Raw genomic sequence first — 19,868 nt, forward strand, 5'->3', positions numbered from 1 at the left:
GCAGGCGCTGTAGATTCGCCGCCGTCTCCCGCCCGCCATTTCACGTGCTCCAAGCGCCAAGCGGAACTTCTTAATGCGCCTGCGTAAACTCGCCATTTTACTACACATGCGCTCAGCAGGCGGTCGTTGCAAAAAAAAAAAAAAAAAAAGTCACCTGATAACTTCTTTCCTAATACATAGTATTAACCGTGCCTTGTCAAGTGAGTTGAACGTAATTTCGGGCCATGAAGGATTAAAAATTTACTTAAATACTTTAGGTACATTCAAATATGAATGATTGGTTGGCGAGCCAATCACACTAGTTAAGGGTAATATTACTCGGGAACCAATGGCCTCTAAGGGGTGGAGACTACGTAGAACGCCCAAACGGATGACGTTATACAGCAATGCGGGACTACAGACCAATAGCAGGGGGAAGCTATTGTAAATATCCAATCAGAGATACTCAGGGGCGGAGTCTACCAATGCCTAAAGCGAGGAGGCGGGATAAAAAAGCGAGGCCGAAGGTAGGCTGGCAGATACGTTCGTTAGGTTACTCCTTTCTGCCTGTGGACGCCGCCGAGTAAGCATCGTTAAAGTCTCCCCTCCCACCGCCGTCATGTCTAAGTCAGAGGTGAGTAACACGCTGTCTCCAATCTCATTTTCTTCCTCGCTCCCTCCTGAGTTCTGTAGGATGTAGCCTCGTTGGGTTGCTCGCGCCAGCTCCTGCGGCAGTTCTTCGGTTTCTGCCAGGGCCTACCCCTCCCAAAGTTCAGGTCGCCATTTTGTCCTCGTCGTCGCCATGAGGCCGCCGTCCTGCAACATTTGGTTATCACGCCAGGCTTGCCCCTCCTGGCAAAACAGTTAGGCACATTCGATTGGTTTTGTTTTACCTCGTCACAGGGGGCGAGTTTTCTAAAGAACAGCTATAGTTCCTTGCTGATTATGTATTTTTTAGCCTAGTCCTTTTGTTGCGCGTGCGTCGGAGGGACAGTAGAGACGCATGCGCTCGTGGTTCCCAGCCCCCACGCACGTCTCCACTAATGGGGAGAAGCACGTGGCTTGCTGTGACCCGAAGGAACAATAAGGGCTACGTAACGTTGCTGCCTGGTTTTGCGGTTTCTAACTGAAAGGTGTCTGGCGTTATAGCCCATATGTAACGAGTTTTTCCCCTGCTGCTAGTCTCCCAAAGAGCCTGAACAGCTGCGGAAGCTCTTCATCGGAGGTCTGAGCTTTGAAACAACCGATGAGAGTCTGAGGAGCCATTTTGAGCAATGGGGAACACTTACGGACTGTGTGGTAAGACTTGGGAGAGACAAAAGGCCAGTAGAACTAGTCCGTTTACTTGGATTATTTTGTTGTTTAAGTACTGTGCTTATGAAGATTGTTAACAGGATTGTGGTTGAAAATAATTTGGCAAGGGAAGGTGTGGTTTTACTTAATTAGAAGGTACTAGTTAATTTAGATTAGATGGGTAGTGGGAAACGGGAGGACTTTGCATAAAGGGCTGAAAAGAATTTTTTACGTTACCCGGGATAGAAATGACCAGGGGTTCTGGGGTTTTACTGTGTTTTAAATGAGTTAACATTTCAGGTAATGAGAGATCCGAACACCAAGCGCTCCAGAGGCTTTGGGTTTGTCACCTATGCCACTGTGGAGGAGGTGGATGCAGCCATGAATGCAAGGCCACACAAGGTGGATGGAAGAGTTGTGGAACCAAAGAGGGCTGTCTCAAGAGAAGTGAGTGATACTTTTTCCTGCCTCTGACGATTTAGAAGTGTGTCACTAAGTGCATTTCCCATTTGGGGTTCTTAACACACTTCAGTGATCTTTGTTAAGGATACTTTTGCTGATACAAGAAACTTAATTGGGCTTTTTCTATTAGGATTCTCAAAGACCTGGTGCCCACTTAACTGTGAAAAAGATTTTTGTTGGTGGCATTAAAGAAGACACTGAAGAACATCATCTAAGAGATTATTTCGAACAGTATGGGAAAATCGAAGTGATTGAGATCATGACTGACCGAGGCAGTGGCAAAAAGAGGGGTTTTGCTTTTGTAACATTTGATGACCATGATTCTGTAGACAAGATTGTCAGTAAGTATCAGGGGCATGCTCTTTGCTAGGGGTTCTAAAGTCCACATTCTGTTCAAAGCCCTGAGATCGTGTTTTCTCGGTAATTTTTTAGTTCAAAAATACCATACTGTGAATGGCCACAACTGTGAAGTAAGGAAAGCGCTCTCTAAGCAAGAGATGGCTAGTGCTTCATCCAGCCAAAGAGGTGGGTTTATTTGATAATTCTTACAGACAGCTAAATAATTATAATCTGTATGACTTAACCTTTAAAACTTATCTTTAAAGGTCGAAGTGGTTCTGGAAACTTTGGTGGTGGTCGTGGAGGTGGTTTTGGTGGGAATGACAACTTTGGTCGCGGAGGAAACTTCAGTGGTCGAGGTATGTGTGGTTATAGTTTACCACTAAGAATTAATAGTGAGCCTTGTGGTTCAGTTATCCCTAAAGTTAAATTTTATCTAAGTGTAGTTTTGGCTTCTCAACTAACCAGAAGGTTAAATCTTGAGTATAAAATTAAGGGCATAAATTGTATATAATTTATATACTTTAAAAAGTAGTTTAAAATTCTGTTTTGTTTTGTTTTTTCCAGGTGGCTTTGGTGGCAGTCGAGGTGGTGGTGGATATGGTGGCAGTGGGGATGGCTATAACGGATTTGGTAATGATGGTAAGTTTAAGGAGTAAATAGGTGAACTTTCGTTTGGCAACCTTTAGACTAGGTTAGTAAACTAGTGCATGACAAGCTTAGCTCTGATAACAAACAGCATGCGGTGTGCAGGCTTTTAGGCATTACATTTGCACAGGTTTTGATTGTTGAATACTTTTGTCTTATTGAGAAGAATTGTATTCTTGTAGGTGGTTATGGAGGAGGCGGCCCTGGTTACTCTGGAGGAAGCAGAGGCTATGGAAGTGGTGGACAGGGTTATGGAAACCAGGGCAGTGGCTATGGCGGGAGTGGCAGCTATGACAGCTATAACAACGGAGGAGGCGGAGGCGGCTATGGCGGTGGTAGTGGTAGGTATCCAGTGATCCAAGTACTTGGTGCAACAGCTAGATTAGCCCTTTAGAGTTTACGCCCATAAGGGGATTTGATGCTCTTAAAAGCATTATGTGGTACAGTGCATGGTATTCTTTTTTAATGGGCTTGCTAATGCTACCTCCTCCTAGCTTTAAGCTGGGGCCGCCTCACTCCCAAGATAGATAGATGGTTAAGTGGATAGCGGTGTCTTTAATCAGAATAAGATTAGCTTCTAGCAGAATTTAATATTTCAACTCCTTTGGGATCTTAGGCACTTAGTTGATATATCCAGCATGTGTTTGTAGTGCCCTTGATGGGTAGTAGCCTTCAAAGGCTCTAGACCATCTGTTGTTAACCCCATGGTAAGTTGGGTAAACGTTGTTAAAGTGTAGTGGATTACTCAGCTGAGTGCCTTGCCCAGAAAAGGATGAAACAGATAATCAAACGTTGGAGTCATCAGTTTGGGAGGAAGGCAAGCAGAACATGCAGCTTTTTTTGGCTCTGAGGACAAAATAGAATTCACAATTGCCATCTTCAAGTAGCATATAAAGGCCCTCTTCTCATTCCTAGGAAGCAACTTTGGAGGTGGTGGAAGCTATAATGATTTTGGCAATTACAACAATCAATCCTCAAATTTTGGACCCATGAAAGGAGGCAATTTTGGAGGCAGAAGCTCTGGCCCTTATGGTGGTGGAGGCCAATACTTCGCCAAACCACGAAACCAAGGTATCGTATATATGCAGTGTTGGAAGTGCTAGTTACCTGTAGCTGGTTCTAGCAAAAAAATACTAATTTTTAGGTAATGTTTATATAGTAGTGAAACACTGACAATTCAAAGCTTTTAGGTATATGCAGTCAAATTGGGAAAGTCAAGTGAGCTCAAACTCTGGAAAATATGGACATCTGTTGCCCCCAGTATAAAAAATTTTGTTGGCACTTCCAAAGATTAACAGGGACATACTCTGTTCTTAGGTGGCTATGGTGGTTCCAGCAGCAGCAGCAGCTATGGCAGTGGCAGAAGGTTTTAATTACTGCCAGGTAAGTAAACAACTTTTTATCTTACAAGTTAATTTTTGTAAATGATAATGAACCCAGTAACCCTAATGTAGCTGAGCAGTGCAAAGTAGTTAACATTATAATTGCAGTAAAATTTTGAATATTAAGTTAATATTCAGATCAGCAAAATTTGTGGGAAACAAAAACTTGCTATTGGATTGTAGCCTTGAGTCTTAATATGTTTAGATTAACAACTTTATTCCATATTGTTCAACAGGAAACAAAGCTTAGCAGGAGAGGAGAGCCAGAGAAGTGACAGGGAAGCTACAGGTTACAACAGATTTGTGAACTCAGCCAAGCACAGTGGTGGCAGGGCCTAGCTGCTACAAAGAAGACATGTTTTAGACAATACTCATGTGTATGGGCAAAAAAACTCGAGGACTGTATTTGTGACTAATTGTATAACAGGTTATTTTAGTTTCTGTTCTGTGGAAAGTGTAAAGCATTCCAACAAAGGGTTTTAATGTAGATTTTTTTTTTTTTTTTTTTTTTGCACCCATGCTGTTGATTGCTAAATGTAATAGTCTGATCATGACGCTGAATAAATGTGTCTTTTTTTTAAATGTGCTGTGTAAAGTTAGTCTACTCTGAAGCCATCTTGGTATACTACCCCAACAGTGTGAAGTTAGAATTCCTTCAGGGTGATGCCAGGTTCCATTCGAAATTTATTTGCAACCTGCTTGGGCACAGAAGCCATTGTCTCCACAAACCTTGGTGTAGTTGAACTGACAGTTAATGTGTTGTGACCTGGAGTTCACCATTAAAAGGTCACCCAAGCAAGTCCTGGAGTTTATTTGGTTATTAATATGATTGTTGGCACATCCTATGCAATATATCTAAATTGAATTATGGTATCAGATAAAATTATAGATGGGATTAAAGCTTGTGTATCATCCATTATCATGTGTAATCAATAAACGATTTAATATTCTCTTGAATGGAATGACAACTGTATGGATTTGGGACTGGCAGAGCTTTGGACTTCCCTGCCCACTACCCCTCATAATGTTGAATGCTTCTATCACAATTCAAGTTCAAAACTCTGCCAGAGAATAGAAACCAGCTGCTGGCTAATGCCACCCCATAAGTCCACAGATTAGAAGTGTTTGGGAGACCTTTTTAAACTGACCAGCACCAGTAAGAATATCTTATTTTTAATACAAAAACAGGCTTACATTAAAGGAAAACAGCAGTTTTACTTGGGTTCTGGTGGGTGGGTCCCTAATAGAGGTTTATAGATTAACCATACTATTGAATCTGTTTGGACATTAAAATTATGGAGATGGTGAGGAACCTTATTATATTCATGTTAACTGCAGTTTTCCTTTAAATATGGTACATCACACAACCATCCTAAAATGTTAATTGTATAGAAAATGATTTTTATTTAAAGCCTTTTACAGTTACTTAATATCCAATCATTGTTATTTGTTACATAGGTTCTTTTGAGCCCTCCCTTGGTACCCTCAATTTCAGTGCCATTGTACCTGGTAGCATAGAGAATTGTTTATCACTAGGACTGTGTATTCCATCCCATGGGTGTGTTACTTGGAAGTTTGGGGAGGCGGGTGGGGGGGGTGGAGGGGAGGTGGGTGGGAAAGCATGGTTGATAGTTCCATGAGTTTGATATTGGCTGAGTTTGCAATGGCAGGTGGAACCTTAACTATTGAGGGAGTTTGCAGATACCTCAGGATTCGTGACAATGCCTTGTAAAGATCCAGGAGAGATGTTCAGCTACTAGGAACTGCTAGCAAGTATAGCGCGAATGGCTCCGAGCTCAGACACTCTACAGCTGAGAGTAGACACTTGTGGTATGTGGAGTACAGATAAGCCAGGGGCAGGCCACGGAGGGAGTGAAGTTTCAGTGACCATCGCAAGAAAGGAGGCAGACAAGAGTAAGGCACACCTGACTCTTAGGACTAGCAGTCAGAACCAGGAGGAAAGGTTTTATTGCTATGCTGGTAGGTAAGAACAGATTTTACTTCCATCCATATAGTGTTACCTAAAATCCAGTTTTATATTTTTCTTAAATGTATTGAGCCAATACTAGTCCAGTTAAGCTGAACTTGGTTTTTTTGGAGATCAATTGCTTTAAATTGACACCCTAGACTTGGCTCCCAAATGAAGGAAGTAAACACTAATTCTTCTATGACAATATATTTTTGCCCTTTAATTTTGATTTATTTCATGCCTTCCTTTAATCCATTTCCTTAAAACAATGGCTCAAAGTAATGCATTAGAATCTTCCCCAAAACATGGTGGGAGGGAGGGTGGACCATTAATTTTGGCGGGTGGGGGGATTTACCCGGAGCTGGGACTTGGTCTCAGAAAAGCTAGTTCTAAAGGTTGTTTACTTTTCTAGGGAGGAGTCTGCTACTCCAGGCTAATCAACTCTCTTTAAAAAAACAAAACAAAAAAAAATACAAAAAAAATACAAAAAAATCAGAAACTCATCTGTCCAAATTTATGGCTAAAAGGTAAGCTTTTTATGAACTTGATCAGCAAAAGTGCTTGGTATTACCAAAGTAGAGAATGACAAGCTGCCTAAGAACAAAAAAAAAAAATGGGATTTCATAGTCTACCATTTTGCCCACAAAATACCTAAAGCAGTTGAATTCCCAGTAAACAGAATGAGTAATTGCAGAATCTTTCAAGTGCATATGTAAACACTTCATAACTTTTTCTTTCTTTCTCTCTTGCAGCAACATCCTTCCTTAATGAGGACAACCTTTATCTGAGCCACTGCCCCTCATTTTCACTGCCATGGGGTTATTAGCTGCTATGCAGCTTGAATTAATCATTCAGTTTTCTGAATGGACTTTTTAATAAAATGCTTTTAACTTGGTTCTGTTTCACTTTTTTCCTTTCACGATAATGATAAATCAGAATTTTTTAGTGGAGTTGGAAGTCCTTCCCCTTCATTCCTTAACTTATGCTTCCTTGGATCCTTCTAAATGAACAAGTAAAATAGGTATGTTAAAGGTGGGACAACATAAATATGTTAAAATTACAGGTTGAAATTGAGATTCAGGGGGAACAATTAGGTTGTTGGGAGTGCTTGTCCCCGCACCCCACCTCTCCCCAAACTAAATAGTGAATGATAACTTATTTGGCCTTTAGGAATGCAAGTGGTTCTATTAACATTAATACGTAAAATTTATCCCATCAGCAGCATGGTTTAGTGAAATGAAACTGGCTCTTGCCCACTTAGAAGTAAGCTGTTAACTGTTCCACAAGCCTTTATTGGCCAGCTATCTCTGGCTTCCAAAAAATCTGGAACCAGGTAAAGCTTACTGGAGGGGAAGAACAAGTTTTTCAGAAGTGACCCCAAAATTTGGGAGGTGTAATTAAATCCCCCAGCAAATGCTTGAACTTTAATCATCTTCAAGAGAAGATCCAGCCTCAGTTTTCAGCTAATAGAAGGGGTAGGAAGGTGTAAATGTATATGCAGTCTCCATTGTGATTCACATGTTGCTTGAAGTTACCTGGAACAGGTTTCTCTTCACGGTCAAGGTTTAGAAGGAGGGCAACTCAGGCCACCAGTGTGCAAAACATTGCTGTTGAAAAAAATGGAGTCCTGCATCTGTCGTGTATTTTGCTACATGCTTTACAAATACAAGGTTGATGGTAAGTTCTATAATTTTAGATGATTACCTGTTGCAAGTTTTTGCAACCGCTAGAATAGAACCTAGGTCATACTCCAAACCGTTCCACCTTTTGCTTTAGTTAGGTATTAAGTTGTTTGTATGGTCTTGACCTGCTGCAGTTTATCTGTGGGATGGGGGCATTTTTCCCCATTATAAAATCCAGTGCCTAGAACTGTACTAGAACCTATGTGCTCAGTGTTGGGTACGGGTCAAATTTTGCCTCAGAATTACTACTTGGGAGCTTCCTTAGAAGTGAAATGTTGACTGATGTCCCTTAGGTGAACAAATTTCTGAACAGGTAATCCCAGGCACTTCCCTAAACAACTTGATTCTGCATTTTCAATTTCTCGAGAAAGTTGACAAGGTGTCTGTTTCCAGATCTATTAGGAATCAGAAGCTTTAAACTTTTCATTCCCTAACCCAGCTTCGAAACCACATTTCTGAGAATCTTTAAGCATAAAGACTCCATACCACTTTGATCATCATCTGCTTTTCATAGCTCACAGCTATTTGTGTAGAACTCGAAAGTAAGTTTTCATTGTTGGAGCTAGTAAAGTTGAGTAGAAGTGTAAATAGAAGTAAAATACCCGCAAAGAGGTAATTTGTGTTAATTCAGTGACTGGAAAGATCAGGAACCACCCAACTCCATCCAGGGAGATGAAGGTGTAGTGTCTGAGAAGTTTGATGGGACTTCAATGTGATAAAGGATTCTAGAACTTAATGCATTCACTTCAAGAAAGTAAGAGACCTAGATCTTTGAAGATCTAGAAAAGGGATGTCCTGAAATGAAGATTGGATAGTGTGTCTAATGTAACCAAGGAGAAGAGTTCACCAAAAGGCATAACCTATTCCACAGGAGAGCAGGTTTTGCCCAGACTCGGGTATGAAGTCCCTCGAAACTAATGTCCAGTCAAATTCTCCAATCAAGAGCATCTCTGTCTTCTGAGAGAGCTCTGGCACATCAGGATGAGGACATCCTATATTAGTAGGCAGGAGGGAGAGAACAGAAAAAAGGCCTAGGGGCATTCTAGACTTTTCTGTGTTCCAAAGACTGACAAAGGAGAGGTCTAAACCTCAGCAACCTTGCACAGAGAGGTAGCCAGTGCTGCCAGCAATCCCTGCTCTGTAAATAGTGGGCCACCAGGAAGGGTGGGCCTCCCTGGTGATTCCTCAGATCACCCATGATCTCGGGCTCTGAAAAAGGAAATAAAGGTGGTAAATCACACTGCTCAAGCCCAAATTTCTTGTGTATCTCTCATACAAAGTTGTTGGGGAAAGAAACAAGCTTGGCAGGATTCCCTTCCCGCCACTAACAAGCACTAAACTCAGTACTGAGCTTCATCACTCTCTTGAAAAGGAAGACACAGTGGAAGGCTATTTGTGTAGAGCATTTTATAGACCAAAGCTCAAACAAGAGGTGGAGGTTGGAGACCTAGGAAGCTGAATCATGGAAAAGAGATTCCAACCTCCCCTCATACACTTGTCTCAAGGCAAGCCTTACTGAATACACCTTGGGTCCTCCAAATGCCAGGTTTCCCACTGTCCCCTTCTGGTCTGGAGAACCCAGCTTCTTCTGGGGAGAACATTTATCAGAAGGGAATAAAGGAAATCTCCATCACCAGTCCCATCCCTCTGGGCCAGCTTAGTCTGTGGCCTCCATCTTGGTCCCCCGGGGCACCAGGAAGATGGCCCCATCAGCAGCCTGTTGGAGAGCATACTCTTCAGGGGAGTAGCTGTTGCCCGCTTCATCCCGCAGGTGCTGGAAAATGTCACAGTACAGCTCCGTCAGCTGTTGGCGCATGACCTCCAGGGTCCTGTCAGCCTCCCCTCTAGCCCGGAGAAGCCGTTCCCGCTCACTGCCCAGCCGCTCCAGTTCCCGCTCCAACTGCACAATGGTCTCCAACTTTCTCTTGCGACAGTTCTGGGCGGCCACCTTGTTTTTGCCCCGCCGTCGGATGTCCCGGACTAAGGCCAGCTGGCTCTCCGTCAGTGGGTATCGTGCCAACAGCTCGTTAAAGTCATCTACCGGCAAGTTGACAATCTTGTCCGTCGGGAAGGGAATCTTCATAGCCAGGGCCCGACGCTCATCCCGACTCCCCGCCTCCCCCCGTGCAGTGGACTTGGCCCGCACCGGGCCTGAAGAGGGTTCTAAGGCTAAGGGGTTCTCCGCAGGTGGCAAGGCATAGTTAGGGTGGGCCAAAGAGTTGGGCATAAGTGAATAGGGGTACTCCACTGGGTACATCTCTACGTACTCACTGCGCCGCCGACCAGCCTCTGTCCCCTCCAGCTCAAGAGATTCAGCGTCACTATAGTTGAGGGATAATCCCGAGTCGGATTCTGGGTCTTCTTGGGGCTTGGGGGGCCCCACTGGCAGCCCAATGTCCAGGAGAGCCAAGGGGTCTGGGAGGGGCTCACTGAGCAGGCTCGAGAGGGTCAGTGGCTTAGAGACTGGGATGGCCATGTTGCCATAGGAGTATGAAGGCTCTGGGACCTGAGATGTGGGTGCTGGAAGCTCATAAGGTGGTGGAGGAAGGGCGAAGCCAGCATCTGGGTGAATTGAGCAGGGGCAGTAAGTTGGGGGTGGTGGGGGCCCAGGATATGGGGCTGGGGCTGGGGCCTCAAATGATGGCTCACTTGGAGCGTTTAGGCCCTGCAAGAAAAGACAAAGAGGTTTTGGAGACAGCCTGAGGGACAGAAACCAGTTCTTTCTCCAGAAGAAGCTGGGTCCTTCTGAAAGATACAGTGAGATAACAGGGGAACAGAAAAGTGCTAAAAATCATTCAAAGCTTCTTGTAAGGTTGAAGCTATTTCAATCAGAAAGCAGCTTAAACAGGAATGGAAGTCACTGAGGTCAGACTTGGGAAAGGACTATCTAAGGCTGCAACAATATAGAATCTCCTCCTCCTCAGGAGAAGTTCTTATTGGGTTGAAGTGGCACTTCTTCCTTTAGTTCCTTCAGGAAGACAAGAAGTTGTTATCTATGATGACCCTCCCACCTCCCCAAACCCTTTCCTGCTGTGGTTATCTAGGGTCAAAGGGTCAAATTCAGACCCTGGCCATCCCATGGGTTCCCAGCAGAGGGAGCTGCTGAGCAGGAGGAGGGCTCAGGGCAGATCTTGAGGACCCAGGCATTGCAACAGGGGAGAAAAGAGGGGTGGGGTCAGTGGGCAGAGCCAGGTCTGGGGGCTGAGGCACCTTGGGGAGCCAGCCCAAGCTCTACCCTCTCCTCTTCAGTCCCTCTCTCCCTGCCCAGGTGCAGAGAGGAGGAGAGAACATGTTGGAAAACAGGGCCCCCAACCCACATGGAGGAGACACCATGCTCCAGCCCAGATGGGACAAAGGCATCATTGTTAGACCAACAGACACCCCTTTGTCCAACTAGCAGGAGGCAAGGACCCTGTCATAGTCTGACCCCCCCTTCTCCAGGCCCCTGAATTACCGCTCTGCTACCTGAGGGAAAGGGGCCCAGCATCTGAAGACAGGGGGAGGAAATGAGGGAAGAAGATGGGCAGGATTGGAGGAGAGGAGTTCAGAAGGGAAGAAGGTGAGAAAAGAAAGGCGGAGCAGAAGGTGGGATAGAGAGATGTGAGCAGTGTGGCTGCCCAGAGAGCTTATACTCTCAGTCAGATCCTTTCTTCCCCACCACTCCTTTCCCCTGCTCTTCCACACCCTTTTCCCCTTCATATTCTGGTCTTCCATCCAGATCTCCCTCCTACTCCAGCCCATCCTTTTCCAGTGCCTGGAACATTCCCTGCTTGCTCCAGCCTCCTGCCTCAGGTCCCAGCCAGACTCTGTATTTTTCTGCTCTTCCTTTTCCCAGGTACCCCCGACCCTGCTCACCTGCAGCTCAGTGATGGACATGATCTCTTGCCAAGTCAACTCCATCTCACCCAGCTCCAGAGCAGGTAACTGTGTCACCCTGTTCCTGCTCTGCTGGGGAGGACACGGGGGCATCCTACTGGGCCAGGGCCTGGTCCCGGGTCCCCAAAGCCCAAAAGGCCCCAGCAACCTGTGTCAAAGGAGAAAGAGATTTAAAAAAAGATCTAGGTTAAAGCATGCCCCGCTAGGGGCCAGCAACTTTGTCCTGCCTCCATGGAGATCTCCCAGCAGCCTCAGCTGAGAGAAGGAGAGGCTTCATGCCCTCAGCTCTGTTGTCCTCATCAACCAATTCCTTATGCTATAAAGGCTTTCCCTGCCATGTGATCTCCACCTCACCTGCTGTGGCTGTAGTCAGGTCCTTTGGGAGCACAGTAGGTCTTTACCTACTTTTTCAGACAAGGTGCCTTCCCTTTCCCCTTCTTCTTGCTCCCCAAAACTGTATCAGCGGGCAGGGAAGAAGTCACATCTTCTGGGGTTGTTTTTCTCCCATTTTCTGGGGCAATTCCAGGGATCACTCCTGCTTTCCCCCTCGGTCCTCAGTTTTCCTCCTCTGTCTCATCATCCAAGGTTGAGAGTGAGTACTTCGGGATCCCCAAGGAGCATGTTGTGGGAAGAGCCAAGCAGATAGCCCCTCCCCTTCTCTGAGATATGGCCCAGGCCTGGTGGCTGATAGCAGTTCTGCCTTCTCCTCCTATCCTGACTCTGGGCTCCCCTGCTTGAGCCTGATAAGAGGTTTATCAGCTGGAGGCAGCAGAGGAGGAATGGTCTCTGGAGACACTGGACCTCTGTCCTATGGCCCTACAGGGTCATCCTGGCCATACCCCAACCCAAACCACCAGGCTTCCAAGGTTCCTAAGGGAATACAACAACCATAGCAAAAGCTTATTAAGCACTGTCAAGAGCTATGCTGATGTTTTACAAGAATTAGTTTGAGAATGATTTTCACAAAGATTCTATAGGGTCCATTCAAAAATTGAGACTCAACCCTATAAAGAGCCGGCATACATCTGGAATGTCTACTAGCCGACTCTGCTAGCAGGCAGCAGCCTCTCAGACACCTTCCCATCCCACTCCTGAGTCTCCAGACTCCGAGCCTCTCCTGGCGGTTCACCTCAGTCAGTTCATCCTGTGATATCTCTTTTCTTCTGGGGGAGTATCTCTTTGGAATTTTAAAAACACAGTCCCCTTCAGCACCCCCACCCATGTTTGATCTGGGCTCTAGCTGCCAGTCAGCCACAGAGCAGCCATGTGAGGCTGGGCAAAGCTGTCACACTGCTCTGAGCTTCTGTTTCCTCATTTATAAAACTAGGGAGTTGGAGAAGTCGAACTCGAGGTCCCTTTCTGCTTGGGCAGCTTACAGTTCTCAGCAAACCCTCACCCCTGTCTTCATCTTCTCCCTTCTATCTGCCCCTCTCCTCATCCCACCTCCCTATTCCTTAACACCTGTCTCCCTGCACCTGCTCCCCCAGCCTTCAACAAGAGAAGACAAGTAGATTTCACAGGGACCTCCCAATATCTTCTGGCCAGACACAGCACCCCACCCCTACCATATAAGTAAAGGCAGGCAGGCTGGGAGAGGGAGACACTTAGAAAAGAACAGAGGCCAGGACTGGATGACCTCAAATTGCATGACCTTAGATCACTACAAGGATGGCCTATCACAGCTATCCAATATGAAATCCACTCTTTGACTTAATCCAAAATTAGTAAGGACTGCAAATTATCTTTTGGAAGGAGGATCTCCCTAGCTCTAGCCCCCTGCCCCTTTGTTATACTGCCATCCCTAGAGCTGGGAGCTGGTGTAGGCCCAGGAGCTTGGCCCGTGGGCAAAGTGGGTGGGGTGTTTATGTCTGCCCAGGATGCCATTTCAACACCGGAACCCCACCCTCCCCCACCCAGGTTAGGGAGGAAATTGCCCAAAGGCAAAGTGAATGGAGAAGGGGGTTAGGGGGCAGGGACAATGACTCTTGCCTCATAGTCCTTCACACCGTACCCCCCACCCCACCCCAACTTTGTCCCTCCTTGTATCTTCCTGGATCTGACTCGTAGGTGCAGTGCAAAGATCCTGCCCTAGGAGGCAGGAGACCAGGTTCTCTGGCCTTCCAAAAGCATGACTTTGGTCAAATCAGTTCCCCATTCAGTCTCTTCCATCAAATGGAGATAGGACCAGAGAAGTTCCATGCTGCAGTACACGGCATCTAGCTCAGGGAGTCACAAACCTGATTATGCACCGAATTCACCTGTCGTACTTCTAAAATCACAGGCTCCTGTCAGTATCCCCGCCCCTCCAAGGCCCACTGAATTGAATTCATAAGTGCGGGTACCCAGCAAGCAGCATTTTAACAAGTGCCCTAGTGTTTCTGATGCCAGAGGCCCATCCCACCTTGAAAAATGCTAAACTAGTCCAACCATATGTACTTACAGGAAAGAACACAAAGCCAGAAAAGAGCCTGGCAAATGATCTCCAGACGCAGGCTTCAGACCAGGCTAGGCTGGGTTCTAGGCTGTCCTGGTCTCTAAGACTAGAATATCAGCCCCTCCTCATGCACCTTTGGGACAGGGAAATGAGAATCCAGAAGGGTCCCTGTGGGAGGCAGGAGGTCGGAGAAGAGGGAGTTGATGAGAATCTCTAGATCAACTAGTTCCAACCACCTCTCTGGAGCAGTGGCAAGCTTGCACCGGGTCAAAGGGGAATAGTATGGTTTCCCCTAGATAGTCAGTGGTTGTTGGTGGTCTATACACCAGGCATAGGCCCCTCTGGACCTTAGGAGCCTACCTTTCTAAGGATGGGCCTGGGGGCCTGGGTGACTTGGACTGGGAGCTAGTGATATAGAGTAGGGAGGACGGCATAGTCAGAATTGACTCACGAAACGTCACAGAGGATGCAGAAACAACAGCTCTTGGGAGACTAGAGCCGGCCTCCCTGTGTCCCTTTTGCTTTACAATAAACAGTTCCCACTTTCCAGTTTAACCTGCACTTTGAAGTCACACAGCCCTCTTCCTCCCTACCAACATGTACCTGGTAGGACTGGCGCCATCTCCAGGGGCTATAATCCATCCTCCTTACTCTGATCCTTAATCTGATGGTGCTCCCCAGAAAGCTCTTATCACAGTCTCTGAGTACTCACAGAATGACACACAGCTTTATATTCAAGAATTCAAGATGAGGACCATTTGTGGGGGTGCCTTGATGGAGAGAACGAGAGAAGGTGCTTGCCTCTGGGATCCTGTTCTGAGGTTTAGTAGGTCAACCCACCTCTCCCTGTGTCAACAGGAGCAGTGAAAAGATGGGAAAGTATCAGGGAAACCTGGGGTGTGGAGTGGCAGGTGAGCAAGCTATTTAGAAATATTAGGAACCATCCCCAAAGAGGGAGAGACACATAGAGGTGAACAGAGGAAACCGGAAGAGAGAGGGAGAGTTGATCAGAGTGAGATTTAGTTTCCTGAGGACATACACAACTCAAACAGGTGGATGGTAACAAGGCAGAAAGGAACAAGTTTCTGTTATCCTCATTCGGTCCTAGAAACCAAACGCCAGTCATTTGGGGGTCAATGACTAGAGAATCCCAGCCCCAGCAGATCTGTTACCTCCCCTCTTCTCTTCCACTGCTACCCAACCTCCTACTTTTTCCCAGCTGCTAAGATTTCCAGTCCGAAGAAACTGTACCGGGGTAGGATGCCTTCTTCTCCCTGTCAGTTCTAGTGAGCTCAACTGCCCAGGCCCAGAAGGAGCAAAGGAGGCAAGACCTCAACAGCTCTGCGCCCACCATCCCATCCTTCTGCAGAGCTCCTCACCCATCCAGGTATCCAGGCATCCAGGGTCTCCAGTTCCTCACCTTCCCCCAAATCCTCCCAGCTGGCCAGTCAGGGCAGCATGATGGAATTGAGTAAAGGAAAGGGGGGTACCATAGGCCTAAGATTTTGTTGGCTACCCCCCCGGGGGGGTCACCCTCCTGCTGAAGGGTTACTCGGGGTCACCCCCACCCCCTCAAAGGGGCCTCAGAGGATGACTGTCTGGTCCCCACCTACATACAGCCTCTCACCCAAGAATCTCAAGAGTGCTCAATAAGCCATCTAGGTTCTCTCCCAGATGAATTCCCAAAGATGTCTAATTCCCAAGCCAGGGGCAGCCAGGGAAGGCCCGAGGTCTCCTGCGGGTGTGCGGAAAGTTGGTCATTTTCTCCCTCTGCCCCTTCCACCTCCCCAGCTCGCCCGTGGGATCCCACTGGAATCTACCTCCCACCCCGCCCCTCAGGCACCTGTGGCAGGGTCCGAGCTGGGCGAGGAGAGAGATGTGGCTCCCGTTGCTGTCTCTGGGGAGGCTGGGCCTGCGCTGACACCTCCCGGGTGAGGATCCCTGCTACCTCTGGAAACGGGGGAAGGCCGCGCCCCGCCCCCGGGCCATTTCTGAGCGCCGAGTGTGGAGGCTCGGCCTGAGCACGGGGAGCGCCTGGTGGCGCACCAGCCTCCTCTCTGAAGACCTCGGCCTGAGCTCTCCGTCCTTCCTCCAGCCCTCCCCTCTCCCCGTGGCCCTCCTCTCCTCCTGCCCCTTCTGGCCAAGAGAGGAAACTTGAGCCCGGTGTGGTTTCTGCCCACACCCCGCCCCCCACCTTGCTCCCGGCCAGCGGGGGCACACATGGCTTCCAGCGCCTCTCAGCCCTCCTTCCGAGACCAGGAGTCCAGCCAGGCCTGCGTTTCTCCCTTGCATAGGATGAAATCCAACCTAGTGGCCCACTCCAAGGTGACCTCTAAACTTCATACAAGTCTAACCTCCTTCCTTCTGCCCCCTAACTCTCTTAGGGACAGGGAAACTGAGTCATAGCTGCTGAAGATAGGGACCCAATGTCTAGTGTCCCAGCTGTTAAGGCAAGTGGGCTTTTAGGGCATTGCTTTTATTTAAGGAAAGCCTCGGGTCTGGGAGAGAGGGAGGGGAGCTATTTTGGGGAGGAGGGGCAGTGGCTGCTTTGATGTGTCCTTTCACCTGTAGCCTTCTCCCCTCCCCCAGCAGCCTCAGATGTCCTAGGACAAAGGCCTCTTTCTTGGCCAGGTTTGTTGTCAGTGTGTGAGGGGAGTTAGATGTGCACAGGGCACCCAGCAGCGACAGAATTCACCTCTCTTAAAGGGGGCCCTGGGTGCCCTTTGTCCTCCTTTCTTCCAGGCAGGGCATCCCAAACACAGGGCAGCCTCATCCTCTGGATGGGCCAGCACATGTCTTAGGATATCGGGTTGATCCCCCAGCACCCACAGCAGCTCTTTCTCAGGGCAAGAAGTAACCCCCAGAAGTTGCTCCATCATCCCTTGGTCTCCAATGCACAATCCAAGACCCAGGCCAAACAGATCTCTCTCCAGAGACCACAGGAGTCTTGTTTCCTTCTAGTTTCCCGTTAGTGGCTCTCAGCTGTAAGGAAAGTCCTTCCCATGTCTAGCTTCAGTCCTTACAACTGCAGCTTAAAATTTTTTCTCTATTTTTTTCTTTATATAATAGTTCAAGTTCTATTGGAAATAATTAAAGACAGGGAGGCAGATGGGTGTCACCCCAAGGCAGAGCTGGCACCCAACCAACATTCTTTGATAAGATCATGTTCACTGGGGGTGCCTGGGTGGCTCAGTGGGTTAAAGCCTCTGCCTTCGGCTCGGGTCATGGTCTCAGGGTCCTGGAATCGAGCCCTGCATCGGGCTCTCCGCTCAGCGGGGAACCTGCTTCCTCCTCTCTCTCTGCCTGACTACTTGTGATCTCTGTCTCTCAAATAAATAAATAAAATCTAAAAAAAAAAAAGGTTTATGTTCACTGTTAAGATACTGAAAATATTCTGTCCCAGTTCATAAAGAATAGCTGCTGGGAGTCCTCCTCCAAGTGTTCCCCGCCCTTACACCCCTACATCAGCACTACATTTCTCCCTTGGGACCTTCCACAACCAGCAACACAACCAAGCAACTCAAGAGGCAGTTTGATATGGCTTCCTGGCAGCTTGTGTCTGTGCGGGGGTTGGGAGGCTGGGGGTGGGGGGAGGATGAGGAGGTGGGTGTTGATCAACCCCCACACTACACCCATGATTAAACACTTTGGATTCTGGCTCTATTCCAGGAGATCATGATTCTATATGCATGATCCTTGTGGGACAGGAGGGGACCCATGGCTTCATGGCATGTTACTTGTGGGTTCAGAATCTCTTGATGACCTGGGCATGAATCTAGGTCACATACCTGGAATCTGGGCATTCAGATATAGCTCTCTCAGTGGCATACTTATTCGGGCCCCTCAGAGGGGATGAGGGGTGATGATAGTCACACTTGTGGCTGATTAAATAATGATATCAGGTTACAGCTGGTGAACAAACATTTACTGAATGAAAACTACCAGCTCAGGGCACTGTTGTGGCATGGCAGATACAACTGTGGATAACACAAGCCTCATCATTCATTAATCCATTCAATGAAGATTTATTGAGTGTCTACTATGTTTTATACTCCAGGAACACAAAGATGGATAAGATATAGTCTATACCCTCACTCACAGTCTAGTTGGGGAATTACACTAATAAAGGTCAATTACACTAATAAAGGTCACCCAGAGCACCTGGGTGGCTCAGTCATTAAGCGTCTGCCTTCAGCTCAGGTCGTGATCCTGGGGTCCTCGGATAGAGCCCCACATTGGGCTCCCTCCTCAGCGGGAAGCCCTTAAAAAAATTAAGGGCTATGAAGTTGAATTTCTGCTTGATGAAATTCAGGAAAGTCTTCACAGAGGAGATGACAATTGAGCTGGGCTGTGGAGAATGACTAGGGGTTCACAAGGGAGAGAGAGGAAGAAGGGTATTCCAAGCAAAGATATAAAGGCACAGAGCCATAAAACATAGGGTAATACTTTGGGTCTACTAGGGTGGGGCGTGGGGGTAGGAAGTACTAGAAGATAAGCCCGGGAAGTTTGGGGCAAGATTGTAAAGAGTCTTGAAAGTCAAGCTAGAGAGGTTATATTTCATCTTGTAAGCAATAGGCATTTACAGAAGTGTCTGAAGCAGTTACTGCTTATTTCGGGGGGACAGACATGAGCAAGTAGGGTGAACTAAGTAAACAGACAGCCTTCACGGAGGCAGCTTGGCCAGCCAGAATTGTCTTTCCCACCTCTCTCCCACTCCCCTCCTATAGGAAAAGGCCATGACTGCCATTCCCACTCTGCATCCTGAGTCCAGAACATGCTTGATAGCCCTCAGGGGTGGGAATGGTTCCTTCAGCCTCCTCTTCTGATTCCTGATGTCCAGAGTCAACAGCCTTCTCTCTTCAGTCTCCTTTGTCTGATTTATGATTAGCAGGGGATTAGGCGCCTGGATGGGTTGGATAGTGCCTGTGGCTTGGCAACGCAGGATCCCTAGCATTTTCCAATCCCAAGATTCTCCTGCTTTCAGCAAAGGTAGCAAACAAAATGTGGAGAAAAACATGGCAACATGTCTTGACTGTTACACCATTCTCCATTCAGGCTGCTCACCTATTCTCAAAAGTCTGACTTGTCACCCTGATCAATCCACCCTCCCCACCCCGCCCCAACGCATGTGCACACCACCAGCATTAGGTCAAGCCACAGGCAATGTTGCCAAACACCCTACTGGGTTATGCAACCAGCTTCCCGAGTAGGGCGGGGTGGGCAGAGGTGGAACCAGGGGAGGGCCGTGGGTCCCAGAGGGAGATGGCTGCATTGTCTGCCTGCCTGCTGGTCTGACCGCAGTGGCCCCAGGGGGCGGGGGCAGGCCTGGCCCTTTATCAGTGCCCTGCAGGGTTGCACCCGCCACCCCCTGGCTTCCTCTCTCAACAGACGGAAAGGGGAGGCAGCCACAGGAGGCAAGGGGAGGGCTGGGTGTTATCCTAGGCACCAGAGCCCGGCGGTTACCCCGGATGGATGGGGGAGGTAGAGGAGGGGGTCTGGGACCTGGGAATAGTTGAGGCCCCTCTTACTAAAGTAAACCGAGGCCCAGGTATTGGAGCCAGATCTCCTAAGCCATCTGCTGATGTTTTTCCTTGTCTTCTAGTTTGGGGAAAGATAGGATTAAAAAAAGTCTTTGAGGGGGGCTCCTGGGTGGCTTAGTGGGTTAGGCCTCTGCCTTTAGCTCAGGTCATGATCCCAGGGTCCTGGGATCGAGCCCCACATCGGGCTCTCTGCTCAGCAGGAAGCCTGCTTCCTCCTCTCTCTCTGCCTGCCTCTCTGACTACTTGTGATCTCTGTCTGTCAAA

General features: G+C 47.7%; 2 protein-coding genes across 9 annotated transcripts; one reads left to right on the plus strand and one right to left on the minus strand.

Moving 5' to 3' along the window:
- Positions 1-449: 449 nt before the first annotated feature.
- Positions 450-6,966, plus strand: HNRNPA1 (heterogeneous nuclear ribonucleoprotein A1). 4 transcript variants are annotated; one of them, XR_014314367.1, is made up of 12 exons: positions 475-613; positions 1,162-1,278; positions 1,573-1,719; positions 1,865-2,075; positions 2,167-2,259; positions 2,340-2,432; positions 2,641-2,715; positions 2,904-3,062; positions 3,637-3,792; positions 4,039-4,104; positions 6,485-6,599; positions 6,825-6,966. XR_014314367.1 is itself a non-coding variant. In XM_082741574.1 (11 exons), exons 1-10 carry the CDS (start codon positions 599-601, stop codon positions 4,092-4,094), a joined length of 1,122 nt encoding a protein of 373 aa, XP_082597700.1. In that variant the 5' UTR covers positions 475-598; the 3' UTR covers positions 4,095-4,104; positions 4,340-5,060. The 4 variants fall into 4 exon arrangements, 1 of the variants encoding a protein (XP_082597700.1); XR_014314366.1 differs by lacking the exon at positions 2,904-3,062 and having other exon boundaries at positions 450-613; positions 4,340-6,599; XR_014314368.1 differs by lacking the exon at positions 2,904-3,062.
- On the minus strand, positions 5,488-16,206 carry NFE2 (nuclear factor, erythroid 2). 5 transcript variants are annotated; one of them, XM_082741575.1, is made up of 4 exons: positions 15,908-16,202; positions 14,071-14,232; positions 11,610-11,778; positions 5,488-10,419 (listed from the first exon to the last, which is right to left on the minus strand). In XM_082741575.1, exons 3-4 carry the CDS (start codon positions 11,721-11,723, stop codon positions 9,412-9,414), a joined length of 1,122 nt encoding a protein of 373 aa, XP_082597701.1. In that variant the 5' UTR covers positions 11,724-11,778; positions 14,071-14,232; positions 15,908-16,202; the 3' UTR covers positions 5,488-9,411. The 5 variants fall into 5 exon arrangements, with proteins under 5 accessions (XP_082597701.1, XP_082597703.1, XP_082597705.1 ...); XM_082741577.1 differs by having other exon boundaries at positions 9,147-10,419; positions 11,985-14,232; XM_082741579.1 differs by having other exon boundaries at positions 9,147-10,316; positions 15,908-16,166.
- Positions 16,207-19,868: the final 3,662 nt, after the last annotated feature.

This window comes from Mustela nivalis (assembly GCF_964662115.1).
Source record: "Mustela nivalis genome assembly, chromosome: 7".
Lineage (NCBI taxonomy): Eukaryota > Metazoa > Chordata > Mammalia > Carnivora > Mustelidae > Mustela > Mustela nivalis.